At 38.2% G+C, this 17,925-nt stretch overlaps 2 protein-coding genes across 2 annotated transcripts; both read right to left on the bottom strand.

The window, feature by feature from the left end:
* Positions 1-2,648: 2,648 nt before the first annotated feature.
* Positions 2,649-8,366, bottom strand: LOC121738342 (lipase member H-like). The gene is made up of 3 exons (XM_042130320.1): positions 8,285-8,366; positions 3,406-3,694; positions 2,649-3,330 (listed from the first exon to the last, which is right to left on the bottom strand). The coding sequence occupies exons 1-3, from the start codon at positions 8,355-8,357 to the stop codon at positions 2,649-2,651; spliced, it is 1,044 nt and encodes a 347-aa protein (XP_041986254.1). The 5' UTR covers positions 8,358-8,366.
* Positions 8,367-12,460: 4,094 nt separating this feature from the next.
* LOC121738954 (pancreatic lipase-related protein 2-like) lies at positions 12,461-15,366 on the bottom strand. The gene is made up of 3 exons (XM_042131240.1): positions 15,214-15,366; positions 13,312-13,600; positions 12,461-13,158 (listed from the first exon to the last, which is right to left on the bottom strand). The coding sequence occupies exons 1-3, from the start codon at positions 15,311-15,313 to the stop codon at positions 12,477-12,479; spliced, it is 1,071 nt and encodes a 356-aa protein (XP_041987174.1). The 5' UTR covers positions 15,314-15,366; the 3' UTR covers positions 12,461-12,476.
* Between the last annotated feature and the right edge of the window lie 2,559 nt (positions 15,367-17,925).

Here is a 17,925-nt window from a genome sequence, read left to right on the forward strand (position 1 = left end):
AATCCTGCGGAATTGCCGGTGTTTGTGGCCAAGCAGCTCCACAAACTGCCGGCGGTATCGACGGACCACGTCAACGTCTTCAGCCTGCTCCAGAAGTTCAACATCATGAGGGCAGAGCTGGACGAGATGCGAGGTAGATTGGATGCCTCGGAATCTACCATCAGTGAGTTACGTAGTAAATTATTACAATTAAAAAGTAATAATTCATTATGTAGGTCACCCGAGCATCCGATCGACTCGATAAATATGCGTCGCGGAGCTCAGCGTGACTCGCCGTTTTGCACGTCAGCGAAATCGAGTGGGTCAGCAACAGCCGCCGCCGTCAGCTCGCCGTCCGCGTCACCGCATGACGTCGACACGAAATTAAGGCCATCGACTCAAGCAAAAAATTATGCAAGCGTCGCTGCTTGCCCCGCACCGCCCCCGCGGGCAAAGGCGAGGGGTGCAAAGGAGGGCCCGCAAGGCTGAAAATCTTCGACTCGACAGGGACGAGAGCAGGAGGTGCGACGAGGAGGGCTTCGTTCTGGTGGAGAGGAGGAAGAAGAGGAAGCCCACCGTCCGCAACCACCGCGGCACCGCACCTTATGTGCCCGAGCTGCGCCTGCGGAGCGAGGTGCCCGCGACGTCGCTCTACGTGTCGCGCCTGCCCTGGTCCATGACGGTCGAAGACGTCGTAAACTACATCCGCGAGAAGACCACGTACACCTTTAACACTTTTTGATAAAAAGTAATAATCTTTTACTATACTTTGTATATTTTTTATTCTTAAGACTATAAAGAATTGATAGAAACCATAAAATTAATTTAAAACTACACTTCAAAAAAAATTTCGGGTTTTGAACAGGGTACACTTATTTTGGAAAATGCCCATAAATAAAATACATAAGACTAATAAATTGTAATATTAATTATTATTATAATATTGAATATTATATGTAATATACTAGAAATCAACAAAAGCTTGTGGATTAAATCTATTTCATTGTTTAATTTACTTTATTAGGCTATTATGCTATGTACAATAATTTTTAATGAAATAAAACATTTATTTGAGCTCTTCTCTTTTTTTTAACTTTTGGTATGTTATGAGTGAAGTAGTTAAAATTTTTAACTAAAACTTCAAATTAATAAAAAAATAGAACGGGACGCGCATATATACAGGTTGTAACAAAAACAAGTGATAATACTTTAGGGTGTGTACGTGTTCCCTGTAGAGATTTCACTGTGAAAGTAGCAGCGCTGAAAGACCAAATTTTTTTTTCACTTTTGTATGGGCAAGGGCCCGAGCGTCACGAGTTTCCCCATACAAAAGTGAAAAAAGATTTTGGTCTTTCAGCGCTGCTACTTGTGTGCACAGTGAACTCTCTACAAAGAACACGTACAAATCCTAAAGTATTATCACTTGTTTTTGTTACACCCTGTATATATATATACTAGCTGTTGCCCGCGACTTCATCCGCGTTAACATAGTATAATAACAAAGATGGATAGTTTTCTCCTTTTTGTTTTTGTGGTTCCTTATACAAAGGGTAAAAACGGACCCTATTTAAGCAAACATCAAACGAAAACGTCAATAAACTTTCATGTTTCTAACTCAAGAAATGACGGATTTCATTGAAACTTTCTACCCCAATTTCACCCCCTTGGGGGTAGAATGGGGATTGTCCATTTTTTTTTAATTTTGCTCATTACAAAAACATTTCGAGGAATAAGGTCAGTGATTGTTTTTCTGTATATAAACGAAAAAATACCCATTAGTTACTTATATTTTTGAACAAATATGTTTAACCTTTGTTTAACCTTCAATGGCGTTAAATTAGCAATAAATTCGACCAACATTACGTCTCGAACTTTTGGTAAGCTTCTCGTATCAGCTTTCACTTATGAGAACTTGCATTTAACGAACCAGCCATTATAAATGAGATTGAAAGGAAATTTAAAACATACTGCAGAGGTCAATTGGCCGCCGATGATGACGTCAGAGCGAAACTTTAAAAATTTATTGAGAAAATACTAGCCAATGAATTTCAAAATTATTTAATTTATATTATTTTAACGAAAAAAAATATAAAAAGTACATGTGATTTTTTTGGACAATGCCCATTTACAAAGGAAGTTAGAAGTCCATGTCCATGATACAACATGTATGTATACTTCCCTTTGGCAATTTTTTTCGATAAGAGATCCGGTTTCCTAAATAGGTCTTAGTGCCTATTGATTGTTTAATTTACTAACATAGTGTTTGCACGGGCGTATATATAGTTTTGGTAAGGGCCCTAACGTAAAAAACGGCCAAGTGCGAGTTGGACTCGCCCATGAAGGGTTCCACAGTTCCACAGCAGCAATTAAATGTTTCTAGGAAATCAAAAGTCTTTTTTAAAATTTGAATGTTGAATATTTTTTTTATTTATAAAAAAAATGTAATACGCTCCACAGTTTAATAATACTTAATTATTTTCACAAGTAAGATGGATAGTAATGGGGGGTGTCCGGACCCCCAGGACCCCCCCCCCCTTATATACGCCCATGAGTGTTTGCGATGTGTGTTAAAGTCATGAGAGTGACTGGTATCCACCATCTATTATTTTGCTCTAGGTATGGTATCCAGAAACACATAAAGTTAAAAATAGAAAACAAATCACCTGCCTTCAAATGATATACACGTCGACATCGTTCACATTTTTCAAGTTTTTTAACACAAAATCGTTCTTTCTCTTCAACCCCATGGCTCCCAAATAATAGGGTGGATACTGCTGCGTCGCAACGTAAAATATCCCTGTTTTGTTTCTATCCGTGTTCAGGCCTATTTCGTTGGTTACTAGCGGGTGTCTGAAGTAGCACTCTCTGAATCTTGCCTGCTGAACCGAGTCGCACTGCATACCAATGAATGAGTTCGGATTTGCGATCGCCGATATCCAGATAACGATGACCTGCACGTGGCTACAGAGCACGTCACATATGTACCAGATTAGCGGTCCCCCCGGCTGGAATTCCCCTCCGTTCACGTAGAACTGCACGTGGGCTACCGGCGCTGCCATGCCGTACCCGTCGATGTTGGTAGCAATGATGTCCACGAAGTCGGCATCGGAAGCGTCTAGTCTTTGATCGGCGCCGAGGTTCCTGAAGCAGGGTCCGGCGGGATCCAGACCGGTTATCCTGGCGATTTTCACTCCAGTCATCCGGTGGTAGTGCTTCGCTATGAAACTTATTGTCTGACCACCCAGGCTAATGCCGACTAACTCCAGTTTCTTAGGATCCAAACCACTTCGCGTCAGGTTTACGAGCATTTCTGCTGTGTGCTTGCCAACAGGCCGAGCTAGACGACTCGCTCTGAAAAATATTGCCATATTTACACAGAAACGAGTGAAAATGTAAATCAACAATTTTTTAGACAATGTTACTCACATCGGATAATCCACGGTGGTAAACTTAAGAGTGTCCAGGGATAGCACGTTGTACCCCAATTTGGAATAGGCGTCAGCCATCATTCTGGTGAATGGGAAGAGGGGAGAATCCAAGAATCCAGATACGAATAGCATCGTCCGTTTGTTGAAGTTAAAGTAGGGATCCTTTGCGAGACCCTTCATTTCGTAGTAGTTGTATCTTCTTTCGGAACCATTAAGGTTACCGATCACCAGTTGTAGCTGCTTCAGAGACTTTTCGGTGATTATGGCAGGCTTCTCAGATCCAGGACCTAAAACAGGTATCATCTTTGTAACTTACAGAATGAGTACAATCTCGAATGCGCCCTATTTTTTTTTTGAACATCAAAGATAGCCCAGTAGAGGTTCAGACTTGTTACATGGGAATCTGAAATTAATTATAGCGAGAAATTTTTTTGCACTTCTGTTTAGCGGGGGTCATGAATAGCTTAAATTAAAAAAAAACTCGAGTTAATTCCGACTTGTGCGTTAGCCGCCATATTGGTTTGAAGATCAAATCTGTTTTTCGTTTTTTGCTCGGTACCTATTCGATGAAAATGACATTTTCTAAAAATGATTCCTAGCTAGATCGATTTATCTCCCCGAAACCCCCTATATACAAAATTTCATGCAAATCGTTGGAGCCGATTCCGAGATGAAAGAATACAAGAATACAAGAAAGAAATACAAGAATTGCTCGTTTAAAGATATAAGATAAGATAAGTTTATGGTTTTTAGACATATCTCTTTAATTTTCAATTTTTTTACGAAAATGATAAGAACTAAGTTTGTTGTAAATTTAATTTTCTACATTTTTAGTTCTTATAATTTTCATTGTAAAATCAATATTTACGGGGATAAATGCAAAAAACAAGTCAAAGTATAATTTCGCATGTATGTCAATAATTATCGAATTTAGCTATAATAAATGTAGAAAAATCGGGCAAGTGCGAGTCGGACTCGCGCACGAAGGGTTTCGTAGCATTATATAGAGCAAAATTAGGCCAAATTTGTGTTTTTTGTATGGGAGCCCACCTTAATTTTTTATTTTATTTTAATATTATTATTAAATATTAAAGAACACATATAACTAAGGACTTTGACCAAAATTCAAGTACATACCTGTTGCCATTATTGATATAGAGCAAGAAGGGCCAAAAATCACGTTTGTTGTATGGGAGCCCCCCTTAAATATTAATTTTATTTTGTTTGTAGTATTTGCTGTTTTAGCGGCAACAGATATACACAATCTGTGAAAATTTTAGAAGTCTAGCTAAAGCGGTTCTTGAGTTACAGCCTGGAGACAGACGGACAGATGGCCAGACGGATAGACATCGAAGTCGCAGTAATAGGGTCCCGTTTTTACCCTTTGGGTACGGAACCCTAAAAAAGTTGTAGGTGGTAGATAGAGAATGCAATCTTGGACCAAGATTGACTACTCAAGATCTTGGCGTCTTTTTTCTGAATCAAGATTGGTCAGTTCGAGATCTTGTTGAGATTCGGGTCGAGATCTTGGTCGCGAATCAAGATTTTCGGGATTTTCAAGATTGAGCAAAATAAATGAAAAAATGCGTTTTTTGCTGCAAATTGATCTTATCTGTCTACTATATTATATACCCTTAACACGTTCAGACCGGGACCTCATGAACTGGTATATAGTATCCAAACGGGGCAAATATTCATGTGTCCACCGGTGGTACATCACCGCCCCATAAACCGAAAGACCTGCCGGGCGGGGTGCGCCACCGGTGGACACGGCCAACGATTATGCACGAATTATGCATTATCTCTCTTTCTAACGATCTAACAATCCTATAATAGGTCAATTGTTTTGTCTCATCACTCATCACGCGTGGATATGTATCAGATCAGATGGCTTCGTACTATACCAGCCTTAGAAAAACCCTAAAGTGGTACCGCAAACTTATCACCGAGATTGTGGCACAATGTTAGTAAATGCTTGGGTTATTCACCAGAAATTTGGAGAAGGAAAGAAACTAAGTATTTTAGAATTCTGGGAACAAAATTATAAAATAGTGATTAGCAAGTCTAGCACTGATAATCAACCCGATGACGCTGCAGAGGCAATTGTTCAACGGAAGCCAAAACATAAGTCAGAGAAACCCGAAGGAATGCTTAGAAATACCCGAAAGAGATGCAGGCCTTGTTACGACCGTATCACAACAACCGAATCTAAGGCGATGGCTAGAAAAAAATCAAAACGCGTGAATACATTTTGCTCTGCACGTGACTCATCAAAAATAATTTTCGTCTTGCACCATCAATGTCTTTATAATTTTTTTTCATGTTTGATTTAGTTTTCCTATAAATAAACATTTTCTTAATGTGATCCAGCAGAAATAATTTGCATTTCGTACCATTAATCATGATTTTGTCATATTTTGTTTCTAATAAGTAGGTACAATTTTTCAATCCTGATTTTTTTACTTCCCGAAATAATATCCATCTCCTGAGCTACACTATGAAACTTTGTCGATTTTACAGGGCGGGAACGGTAATTACAATACTGTCTATCAAGGCGGCACGAATTTCTTAGTACATTAAAAGTCAGGTGTGATGTGGCCACCGGTGGTACACCCCGCCCTGTCAGCGAGTACTCCGTGCTCCACCGGTGGTACACCCCGGTCTGAACGTGTTAAATATGTGGTTCGCGCTTTGCAGCGCCGGTATGAACAGTCTGAAAATCTCGAAATCTTGTTTCAATCTTGGACTATTTTGTCAAGATCGCGAACAGGATTTCGAAATTCAAGATTGAATCTTGGAAAATCACTCAAGATCTTGGTGGAATCTTGATCTTGCAAGATCAAGATTGCATTCCCTAGTGGGTAGATCATTAAATTTCCTACAAAGTTCCTTATGACTTTTTTTTTAGCAATCAATGAAACTGAATATTTCTGATCATGAATTAGACCCTAATCTTATATCTTTAAACGAGCAATTCTTGTGTATAATAATATATATTGCGCACACACTTGGGCACTATAAAATTACTCCTGCTTAACTGGCCTGGTTTTATTAAAACCAGAGAGCTCTTGTGTATTGCGCACACACTTGGGCACTATAAAATTACTCCTGCTTAACTGGCCTGGTTTCATTGAAACCAGAGTGCTCTTGTATATTGCGCACACACTTGGGCACTATAACATACCTCCTGCGTAACAACCAGAGTGCTCTTGTGTATTGCGCACACATTTGGGCACTATAAAACTATAAAAATAACTCATACGTGCCCTTGTGTATTGCACACACACTTGGGCACTATGAAATGACTTCTGTTCAACTGGCCTGGTTTCATTGAAACCAGAGTGCTCTTGTGTATTGCGCACACACTTGGGCACTTTAAAATTACTCCTGCGTAACGGGCTCTTGTGTATTCCGCACACACTTGGGCACTATAAAATTACTCCTGTGTAACTGACCTGGTTTCATTGGAACCAGAGTGCTCTTGTGTATTGCGCACACACTTGGGCGCTATAAAATTGCTCCTGAGTAACTAACCTGGTCAGAATGCGTCGTGGCCGTTTTCATTAGGGCCACAACACGGATTCGCGTCGTGGCTGTTTTAAATGCTCAGAACGCGTCATGGCTTTTCTCGATTACCACAACGCGTTGTGGTCGAATAGCACGTCAGCCACGACACGAATTTCGCTTTGTGGTATTTCTGTGATTACCAGAACGCGTCGTGGCCTTTTTCACTATGACCACAACGCGTTGTGAGCCATTTTTTCGCCCACTGAGCGTTTTCGGTCTTTGAGCGTAACATAATAAATATTATTGGAATCTCGGAATCGGCTCCAACGATTTTCATGAAATTTAGTATATAGGGGTTTTCGGGGGCGATAAATAGATCTAGCTAGGGTCTAGAAACCATTTTTAGAAAATGTCATTTTATCGAAAACCGAGCGAAGCTCGGTCAATAGCTCTAGTATAACAATTATGGCACAACCTACACCTGAATCATTATTAAAAAATTAGCCAAGTACGAGTCGCACTCGCTCATGAAGGGATAAGGGTTATAATAGTACGGCGATTATAAGGCAAAGATATACAATTTTGTGCTTTTTGTATGGGAAATATATGCTTTTAAATATTTATTTTATTTTAATTTTATTATTGATTATTAAGGTAAGTACAAATACAATTAAATATTTAATTCATATTTTAATAATTGTCTTAGTGCTGCTATTTTTGATAAAGAGCAAAAAAGGCCACTAAAAATCTGTTTATTATATGGGAGCCCCATCAAATATTAAATATAATAAGTTTCAGTATTTGTTGCTATAGAGGGAAACAAAATACATAACATCTGAAAATTTCAAGTCTCTACCTATCACCGCACAACCAGCGAAGTCTTAATTTTTAATGAGCTATAAGTGTTTTCTGTATCTGACAATAATCGAGGTCGAACGGGTCGAAATTATACTTTGACTTGTTTTTTGCAGCTATTTCCGTAAATATTGATTTTAAAATAAAAATTATGAGGACTAAAGTTGTAGAAAATCAAATTTGCGACATTTTTGATCCTTATCATTTTCTTAAAAAAATATAAAATAAAGGAGATATAGCTAAAAAAAGATTGGACCTTCAAATCTATATGGCGACTAACGCACACGTCGGATTTGGTCACGTTTTTGAATTTAAGCTATTTGTGACCTCCTCAAAACACTAGTGCAAAAAAAATTCTGACCATAATTAATTTAAAAAAAAATCTAACTCTGCTGGGGTAAGAGCAAAATGACTGAGCAGGCAAATGATACTTTTTAATTAGCGAATTTACTAAATGGCCATCAAAATAATATCATCTGCTTCCCATTGTTGATTCGGAAACAAAACACACTTACAGTCTGACAGGCATCCACTTGGGTATCCTTCTATAGACTTGGAGCTGTGAACACCGATTGTTGGTTTGAACATCAACAGTACCAAGACAAAAATCATTTTGATCAACACAGTAAGCAGCTTTGGTTCTTTATAATGACTGTAGAACTGATTTATGACTTCACATGTTACTAAATAACGAGGTGTAGCCATGGTGTAGCACTAAAAATCGGCCAAGTGTGAGCTTGACTCACGCGCGAAGGGTTCCGTACTCATAATAGAGCAAAAATAGGCTCAAAATTGTGTTTTTTGTATGGGAGCCCCCCTTTATTATTTAAATTACTAGATGTCCCGCGCGGCTTCGCCCGCGTAAATTAGGAATTTTACGGAAACCGTACATTTTCCCATAAAAATAGCTTATGTCCCTACTCCCTTCACTTGGTGTACTCTATATCTGTGCCAAATATTGCCATAAAATTGCTCCAGTAGTTCGTAATTTCTAATATTGGGAAATATTAGTCTTAGCGTTGTAATATGTAGACCACAGCCTTACTCAATAAATCATAAATGAGCTATCTAACACTGAAATAAGTTTTTAAATCGGACCTGTAGTTCCTGATATTAACGCGTTCAAGCAAACATACTTACTCTTCAGGTTTATAATATTAGGTAGGTACTTATAGATTTTTATTAATTATCGCTTGGGAGTCTTGATCTAAAAGACTATGAAAAGTTTTATGATTTGCGCGTAAACTATTCAATCTATTTTTATTTAATTTGGTATGGAGATACTTTGAGTCTCGGGAAAGGACAAGGAAAACTAATTTTGTCCCGGAAAATGTACGGTTCCCACACAATAAACTTTTGTGATTATCGCCTAAACTATTCAATCTATTTTGATGAAATTTGGTATGGCAATACTTTCAGTCTCGGGAAAGAATAAGGGATACTTTTTATCCCAGAAAATATACGGTTCCCGCACAATAAACTTTTATGATTCTCGCCTAAACTATTTAATCTATTTTGATGAGGCATGGAGACAGGGCCGTCTCTAACCCATGTGGCGCCCGTGTGCAAACATTACCCTAGCGCCCCCTAACAAGCGCGCGCGGGGTCATAATGAAATGGGTACAAAGTAAAAGTACAGTTTGTCCGGCCGCTTAAGGGTGAGGACTCTAAGCGGTGGCTTCTTTCTTCCCACTAGACGAACTATAACAGCATATCAAGTTACCACATAGGTACTGTCAAATTTCTCCAATATAAAATACATAACAAACTCTATTGTTATCTGTTTGTATATTGAAGGTTTTTTCGGTTTTGACCATGATGTGCTCTTGAGTCTTGACTGACCCTAACAAGTCTAACCCCAAAATGTAAATTTTATATCGCTTAAGTACTTCAATTTTACTTTAAATTTCATGTTCTAAACTTATTAAACATCACATCATCACAAAATCGGTATTTATTCGATTTCATTGAAGAGCTCTAACTTCCCTACATCCGAAGAGCCAGCATGTTTGTTTTCTAAATTAGAACACTGTGCTTTTTTGTATCTAAATCCAAATCCTCCCACTACCTAATTTGAAAAAACGAGCGATAGGATACTCACTATTACACCAAAGAATATAATCTTCATTTATATGTTTTAAGTTTTATTTCATGTTGAAAAATAAAGATTATAACATTATTTTTATTGCAAAAACCGAGCCGCTTATGGCGCGCCTTGCTTTGCTGTAATTCTACAATTAATATAAGAAGAGTTTTTGAAATTTCATATTACACAAAAATGTTTGCAAACTGGAGTTCTTTTTACGTTGGTCAATAAAGCGTGGGCCGTGGCGGCCGGCCAGCGCAGGCGCGCGCCTAGTGCGAGCGGCGCTCGGCGCCCCTAGGACCGCGGCGCCCGTGTGCACCGCACACATTGCACCTAAGGGATAGACGCGTCTGCATGGAGATTGGAGATACTAATTTGAATCTGGGACAAGGAATGTTTTTTGTCCCGGAAAAATGTGCGGTTCCCACACAATATACTTTTCTGATTTGCGCGTAAACTACTCAATCGATGTACGGGAACAACTATAAACTAAAGTCCACGCGGACGAAGTAGCGGGCAACAGCTAGTTAATTATAAAATGATAAGTACAATTGAGTATTATGTGAACACTAAATGTCCCGCGCGGCTTCGCCCGCGTAAATTAGGAATTTTACGGAAATCGTACATTTTTTCCCAACAAAATAGCTCTTATGTCTCTTCACGTAGTTATCTGTGCCAAATAACATACAAAATTGCTTCAGTAGTTCATGAGATAAACCCTTTCTAATAATTTTCCGTTTAAACCACATTTCCTCTGTTTCTTCGGCCCTATTAGTTTTAGCGTGATAAAAAATCCTTCTTTGATAAATGAGCTATCTAGCACTGAAATATTTTTTTTAATCGGACCAATAGATCCTGAGATTAGCGTGTTCAATCAAACAAACAAATATTTTTTAAATCGCTTGACAAAATCGAATCTTGATCTAAATGACTATGAAAAGTGGGTACCAATAATAGGGTCATAATAGGCTCATAATGATCATGGGATGCATATAAGGTATAATATGGTAGGTAGGTATAATATGATGATGGTGAATGTAATTTGCATAGTAGCATAATATGCTTTCCGTTCTTAAAACAACGCCTAAACTCCCAAACTTGTATGTATAAGGAATAGCAACTTCCCAACCCAATCATGGTATACCTTGGTGAAAATCTTGCTTGTTGGTAGCATATGCTTGGACTACTTCTCACGAAACCGAAGTCACTACATGTTTCCATATACATTTTGAGGAGTTCCCACGATTACCTATGCATTCCAGCATCAGATCACCATTTTTGTGAGTATAGTATCAAATTGGGATGACACCCTGTACGCCAAAAGAAAAATTTTGAAAATCGGTTCACAAACGGCGGAGTAATTGTTGAATGTAAAAAAACGAACATAACACCTCCCCCATTTTGAAAGTCGGTTAAAATTGTAGCCTATGTGTTATTCTGATGTATAAGTTATATTATTGTAAATTTTCATTAAGATAAATTCAGTAGTTTTTGCGTGAAAGAGTAACAAATATCCATACATCCATACATCCATACATCCATACATCCATACATCCATACATCCATACATCCATACATCCATACATCCATACATCCACACATCCATGATACATCCAAACAAACTTTCGCCTTTATAATATTAGTAGGATAATATTTTCCATTATTGAAATCGAGCAAAAAAGCAAAAAAAAAATCAGGTTTGTTGTATGGGTATGGGTTTATTGTATGGGTATCTTTAAAAATTTATTTTATTTTGTTTTTAGTATATTTTGTTGTTATATCTGTGAAAATTTCAACTCTCTAGCTATCGTTCTTGAATATTGAGATACAGCGTGGAGGCAGACAGACGGACAGACATCGAAGTATTAGTAATAGGGTCTCGTTTACCCTTTGGGAACTGAAGCCTAAAAATTAGGGTTGAAACTGTTAGATAAAGAAAAAAAATGAAAGAAAATGTACAAACTTACCTTAATATACTTTAATTACCATGATAAAACATTTGAGAATTGAAAAACCAACAATTCGTAGCGCCTGAATAAAAACTTTTGGGTATCGACTGTTTTAAAGTAACCTTTAAAACTACCTCATACATATTATACGTACAGTTTACAATTAATTAATTTACTCGTATATAAAATCAAGGTTGTGCAATTCACACAAAAACAACATATTTTAACAATTTATTTGATAATAAATTAAATAAACCTTATAGCATCCTAACATAAAAGCTACACTTACAATAATTACTTAACTAGTAATTTGTGATGAATCTTGTAAGTATATAAAATTCTCGTGTCACAATGTTAGGCCGCGTACTCCTCCGAAACGGCTTTACTGATTTTAACCAAATTTTATATGCATATTCAGTGGGTCTGAGAATCGGTTACTGGGTACTTTTTATATTGATAAGTGCATTTGTTGAATAAATAATAGTAAATTATTACAACTCGAGACTGACGGCGCCCATTGTTAGTGCGACGAGATAGCGATGGACGTTGCCATGGTGACATACTTATTTAGTCACTTCAATAAAATAATACGGGCGAAATACTTTATACAATGGCAAAGAAACGTTTGCCGGGACAGCTAGTACTTAAATATTTTTCTTAAACCCAAAGATTTTAAATGACAAAGACATCTACGTCATTAGGAGCGCTCAGCTTCTTAAGCACAAAATCATTCTTCCTTTTCAGTCCTTTGGGCCCTAAATAGTATGGAGGAAACTGTCCTGTCGCTAAGTAGAATATTCCCTTTCTCCTCCTATCCGTGTTTAGGCCCATGACATTGGTAACGAGAGGGTATCTTCCGTAGCAGGAATTATCTCTTGCCTGCTGCACGGAGTCGCACTGAATACCGATAAAGGAACTCGGATTTCTGATCGCGGATAACCAAATCGCGAAGGAGTAGATATGACTGCATACGATGCCACAGTTGTACCAGAGAATCGGCCCCCCAGGTTGGAATTCGCCCCCGTTGACATAAAATTGGACGTGGGCTACCGGTGCGGCCATTCCGAATCCATCTATGTTGGTAGAGATGATGTCGACGAAGTCAGCATCCGATGAGTCGATCCTGTCTTCGGGGCCGAGGTTCCTGAAGCAGGGTCCGGCGGGATCCAAGCCGGTGACTCTAGCAACTTTAGATCCGGTCAGTTTCTTGTACTCCTTCGCTATGAAACTTATCGTTTGACCGCCCAGGCTTAAGCCGAGGAGCTGGAGTTTCTTCGGGTCCAAACCCACACGGGTGAGGTTGGCGAGCATCTCAGCCACGTGCTTGCCAACTGGACGTGACATGCGGCAAGCTCTAAAAAAACACACGAGTCAACACAATGACGATGATCTCAGTAAAAATGTTTAAAAAGATTTCTAATCTCTTTGGAAGATTGTAGTAATGTGCACTGCGCATCTGCTATTTCTAAAATTGAAAGCAGTGTATGAAAGCGGGCAATATACTTACAGCTGGTATTCCAAAGTGGTGAACTTGTTAGTATCCAGATTCAAGATGTTATATCCTAGATTGTTGTAAGCATCTGCTACGAGCCGGGAGAACAGAAAGTGTGGACTGTCCAGGAATCCAGAAACGTATACCAGCGTTGTCTTATTGAAGTCGAAGTATGGGTCCTTGGCTAGGTCACCCATTTCGTAGTAGTTGTACTTCCGTTCCGTACCGTTAAAGTTGCCATTCACAAATGCGAGTTGCCTGAGAGATTTTTTTGTGATTATTGCTGGTTTGGTAGATCCGGGACCTGAAAAACGTTATATTAAGCTAAGAAGTAAGAGTTTTAGTAGGAGTATAGTACATTTATTTTAACGAGCACACAGATAGAGAAGCCACCTTGGCCACTGAAATATGTCACCTATACTCTTTCTATTTTGTTCTGTGAACATTTCAATCTTTTGGACAGCTAGAACTTTCACAAGAGGCAGATAAAGTTGCGAATGGACTTGAATTGTGAAATTTTAGTAGTGGAGTCAGAAATGGATCTAGTTCCATTTCTGTGAGTGGAGTAGTATCACAGACAGGGCTCAGGGTAGGAAAGTAAGTAGAGTTTTACTGTATTAATTCAAGCTCTCAATCGTCGGGTCAGAACTTCTCACTGGCGGGGCTGAATTTGATGTGGGCAAGATATATTTTGTGAGACCCCTGATGGATGGCGCAAGAGGACGGATTTTGTTGAGGGATAGAATTTTTCGAAACTTTTATTTATAAAAATTTGAGTATGAAAACTTGTTAATCCCCTTAAGGCTGTAGGCGGTAGCCCACGTCGCGTTCGCCTTAAGCCGCCTCTGACTCTTCATAACTACTCCCGTAGTAGTTGTAGTTGTTGACAAGCGTCCATGACACGTTCCAGGGCTTATCAGAAATCTAATTCACGTTGACCAAATTACGTAAAAATAATAATATAATACTCTTATTACTCATAATATACTACTACTTTATTTCCCTTGAAAATGTTTATTGTGAGCCTTCGTATTACGAGCTACGACCGCTATTTTGCGGTGACACAATACTAGAAAAACCGAGCCTATAATTATAGAAGTTATTGTATAGAATTCACGTAGATTTAAATATGAGTGATGATACTTCAGAGTGTGTATCCCCTTATATTATAGAGTCATAAGTCTAGCTCTATATATTCCCTTATATAGAGTTTACTGTAAAAGTAGCAACAATGATAGAGTTAAATTTTACCCATATATTTTAAAGAGAAATCTCCCAATGTCATGAATTTACAAATACCTACATAATTTAAAAAAATATATTATCGGTGCTCGCTGTGAACTCTACAAAACGTGATAATTTCGACAGCTTTGAATCCCGGTAAACAACATAAATTATATTAACTTATTGCGGAAAATATACAACGGAGTGGCGAACAACATAATATTATCAAAATGAAAAATAAAAATATTATGTTGTCCTTGTCTAATACATTGAAAAAGTTGCTCGAAAGACAATGCATTGCAGTCATGATTACGTGTAACTTTTTTATTACTTACTGGTAAACAATATTAATAAACAATAAGTAGTTATTTTCAAATTAATGTACAACATACTCTTTTATACATAATCACAGAATATATAATAGTACTCCATATCGGATGACATAATATCTAATACTAAGCTATGGTTGCTATATTATGCTGCTATTGATAACTAACTTAGTAGCTTAGATCCACTTGCGCAGATCTGGGTTAAAGTCAAAACCGGGTTAAATAGTATGTTGTCTCTTACATTCTTCATATATTTTACGAAAGAGATAATGTTTAACCCTTTTTTAACTTTATCTATCTTTAACTTTATCTGCGCAAGTGGGCCTTAGTAATACAAAGCGACATTTTGGTGCTAAAAACTCACAGTCAGACATATATCCTTTGGGGTATCCCTCTATAGCTCTAGAGCTCTCCATGGCAACAATTTCTTTATACATTAACATAACTATAAGTAATAGCATCATTTTAACAACTGTAATTTTGAATATTAAAATTAAAGATCTCGCACAGAACGTTATGTTTAACACATCGTTACAAATGACACTTAGTAAATGTTATGGCGGTGATACAACTCCATAATAATCTTGTTATTTTTAAGTTCTTGCTAATTGTAAGGGAGACTGCTCACTGTACTCTACGCACGCGCACTCTGCCCGTAAAGAAAATGCACAATAGGATTTATTTTATACATACACGTAAAAAGTTTCAGCGTTGCTTACATTGGGTTGAACCACGTTGAACAGAGGAATCAAACATTTGCCCTTACTGCTCAAAATCTAAGCAGGCAGGCCGTTGCTAGTAGACATGTCGCAGCCGACTGGTTTAAATAGCCGTTTACTGAAACAGCTAGCCCTTTGACTCAACAACGCCATTCAATCACACGGCTATACGTCGTTTAGCCGACTTGTTGACTACAACGTTCAACACTACAGCTAGACGACGCTTAGCCAACTGGTTTGTTTTTGTTTTGGCGGGGGGCTGCGCCCCCTGAGCCCCCCTTTTATTTGACGGCGGTCGCCGGCTGCTGCCGCAGCACGCTCGCTGCGCTCGCTCGGCTCCCTCTGTGTTGTGGTCTAAGTTCTAACCTAACCTAACCAACTTTTGGACTTTCTGGATTGTGTTTGTTTTGTTTTGACGGGGGGCTGTGCCCCCCGAACCCCCCTTTCGGGGGAGGCTGCGTCCATCCATTTCATAATCCCGTAATTTCTCCTCGAATATTTGTTGAAATTTTAATTCACTCTTATGTGCCTCCACAATTTTTGTCTCTTTAATAACACTTGTAACTTTTATTAACTACTTTCTTTCCGAAAAACAACCACAAACACCAACAAACACCTGCTAGTTGACGCCATATTGTAAATAAAACGCACCTAGCGCCGCAGCGGTGCGCGCTGAACTACTTCAATTAGACGGCGGCTTTTGAATCAGCTGTAGTGTTGAACGTTTTGAGCGACTAAAATATTCAATATAAAAGCTAGACGTGTCATTGAATGAACGGCTATTTAAACCAGTCAGCTGCGACAGACACATCACGACTAACATAGCCCGACCAAATATTGTGTATTGTGATTTGTGGCTGCTGGCTAGATAGTGGCTTTTTGACATCTATCGATTTGTCTGAAGGTGAGGTGTAAATATCTTATGTTACGAATATCCATACCTACTCATATAATATTATAGATGCGAAAGTGTTTCTGTCCGTCTGTCTATATTTTGTTGAAATTTTGTCTGAAGAAACTTTGAGTCTCGGGAATGGACAAAGGATACTTTTTGTTCCGAAAAAAGGTATAACAGTTGCAAAAAACGAATTTTGGCGAAACGGAGTTGCAGGCGTCATCTTAATATTTTCCACTGTAAGTACATATACATATATTTTATGACAGATTTTTTTTTGTTATTTTTAATTTTTCGTGAAATTATTGGCTAATTTTAATGCACAATACATGTTATAATTTACGTAGTGTGTTTTGAATAAATTATTCTCTTTACTATTTAGTGTACAGTCTCCGTTAGATTAGGCTTCCTTCCTTCGCCTCGCCCAGGCGCGTCACTCACTCAAGGGCACAAACCCAAGATATTCACAACCAACATACAGCCCCTTAGTTAAGAGGATTCCACACCGCCATTTTTTCCATACAAACGCTGTCCCCTGTTTCCTCCCTGGATAATGCTAGTACTTTTTTTCCTGAATATCTACGGCCACTAATACAATGTCCCTATGTTTTATTTTTTTTCATAATTTAATTATTAAATAAGATATGAACGTTCAAAAACCCAAAAAAATGGCCAGATTTTCCACTGTGTTCAAACGTCCAGAAAACAGATTTGGATAGATTATACAAAAAAAGCAAAACATAGGAACACAGCTCAAGCCTTTTTTTAATCTTTAATGAAAAAACTACTTAAATCGGTTAAGTTTTGGAGAAGGAATCAGGGGACAACGAATCGTTGATTTTCTGGATTTTCTGCAGTTGTCTCTATCGCGTTCTGCGGTATAGGCTTGAGGTAAGGGAGACAGCTATAGATATTACACGTACTTTTTTTTCATTTCTCTAGCCGCTGTGGTATCCTCTTAAACCTTGGCACAAACAAAATAATGGAATTCTTAAACAACGCTTAACAACCTTGCTAGAGATAAAATCCGCTACTTTACTCTAGCGTATTTTGTAATAAGCTCTGTTTGTGGTGCATCAATTTTTAGGGTTCCGTAGTCAACAAGGTACACTTATAGTTTCGGTCAGTCTGTCCGTCTGTCTGTCCGTCTGTCTGTCTGCGGTTTTGCTCAGAGACTGTAGGACCTACAAAGCTGTTATTTGACACGAATGCACAATATATTAATGACGCCGACAAAATGGTACATCAAATCTTTAAAAAAAAAAATATGGTACCTTCCCTACATATGAAGCGGGGATGACTTTTTTTGCGTCCACCTATCCAACGACAACCCAAACGATGACGTTTGAGTTGTCGTTGGTTTTTTAAAAATATTATGAGTATTCATAGATTATTTTCCGATTTAGAGATCCGTTTGTGAAATATTAAGTTCTAAAGTGGAAAAAATCGTAAGAGTCCAGTG

This window comes from Aricia agestis, chromosome Z (genome assembly GCF_905147365.1).
Source record: "Aricia agestis chromosome Z, ilAriAges1.1, whole genome shotgun sequence".
Taxonomy (NCBI): Eukaryota; Metazoa; Arthropoda; class Insecta; order Lepidoptera; family Lycaenidae; genus Aricia; species Aricia agestis.

What these genes read in the sequence shown, in the direction of transcription:
- LOC121738342 (XM_042130320.1), bottom strand. Translation starts at nt 8,357, where the DNA reads ATGTTCAAACCAACAATCGGTGTTCACAGCTCCAAGTCTATAGAAGGA. An exon ending in AAGTGGATGCCTGTCAGACT is followed by an intron (nt 3,695 to 8,284) that starts GTAAGTGTGTTT and finishes TACCTGTTTTAG; the next exon opens with GTCCTGGATCTGAGAAGCCT. An exon ending in ACCACCGTGGATTATCCGAT is followed by an intron (nt 3,331 to 3,405) that starts GTGAGTAACATT and finishes AATATTTTTCAG; the next exon opens with AGCGAGTCGTCTAGCTCGGC.
- LOC121738954 (XM_042131240.1), bottom strand. Translation starts at nt 15,313, where the DNA reads ATGATGCTATTACTTATAGTTATGTTAATGTATAAAGAAATTGTTGCC. An exon ending in CAAAGGATATATGTCTGACT is followed by an intron (nt 13,601 to 15,213) that starts GTGAGTTTTTAG and finishes AACGTTTTTCAG; the next exon opens with GTCCCGGATCTACCAAACCA. An exon ending in ACCACTTTGGAATACCAGCT is followed by an intron (nt 13,159 to 13,311) that starts GTAAGTATATTG and finishes GTGTTTTTTTAG; the next exon opens with AGCTTGCCGCATGTCACGTC.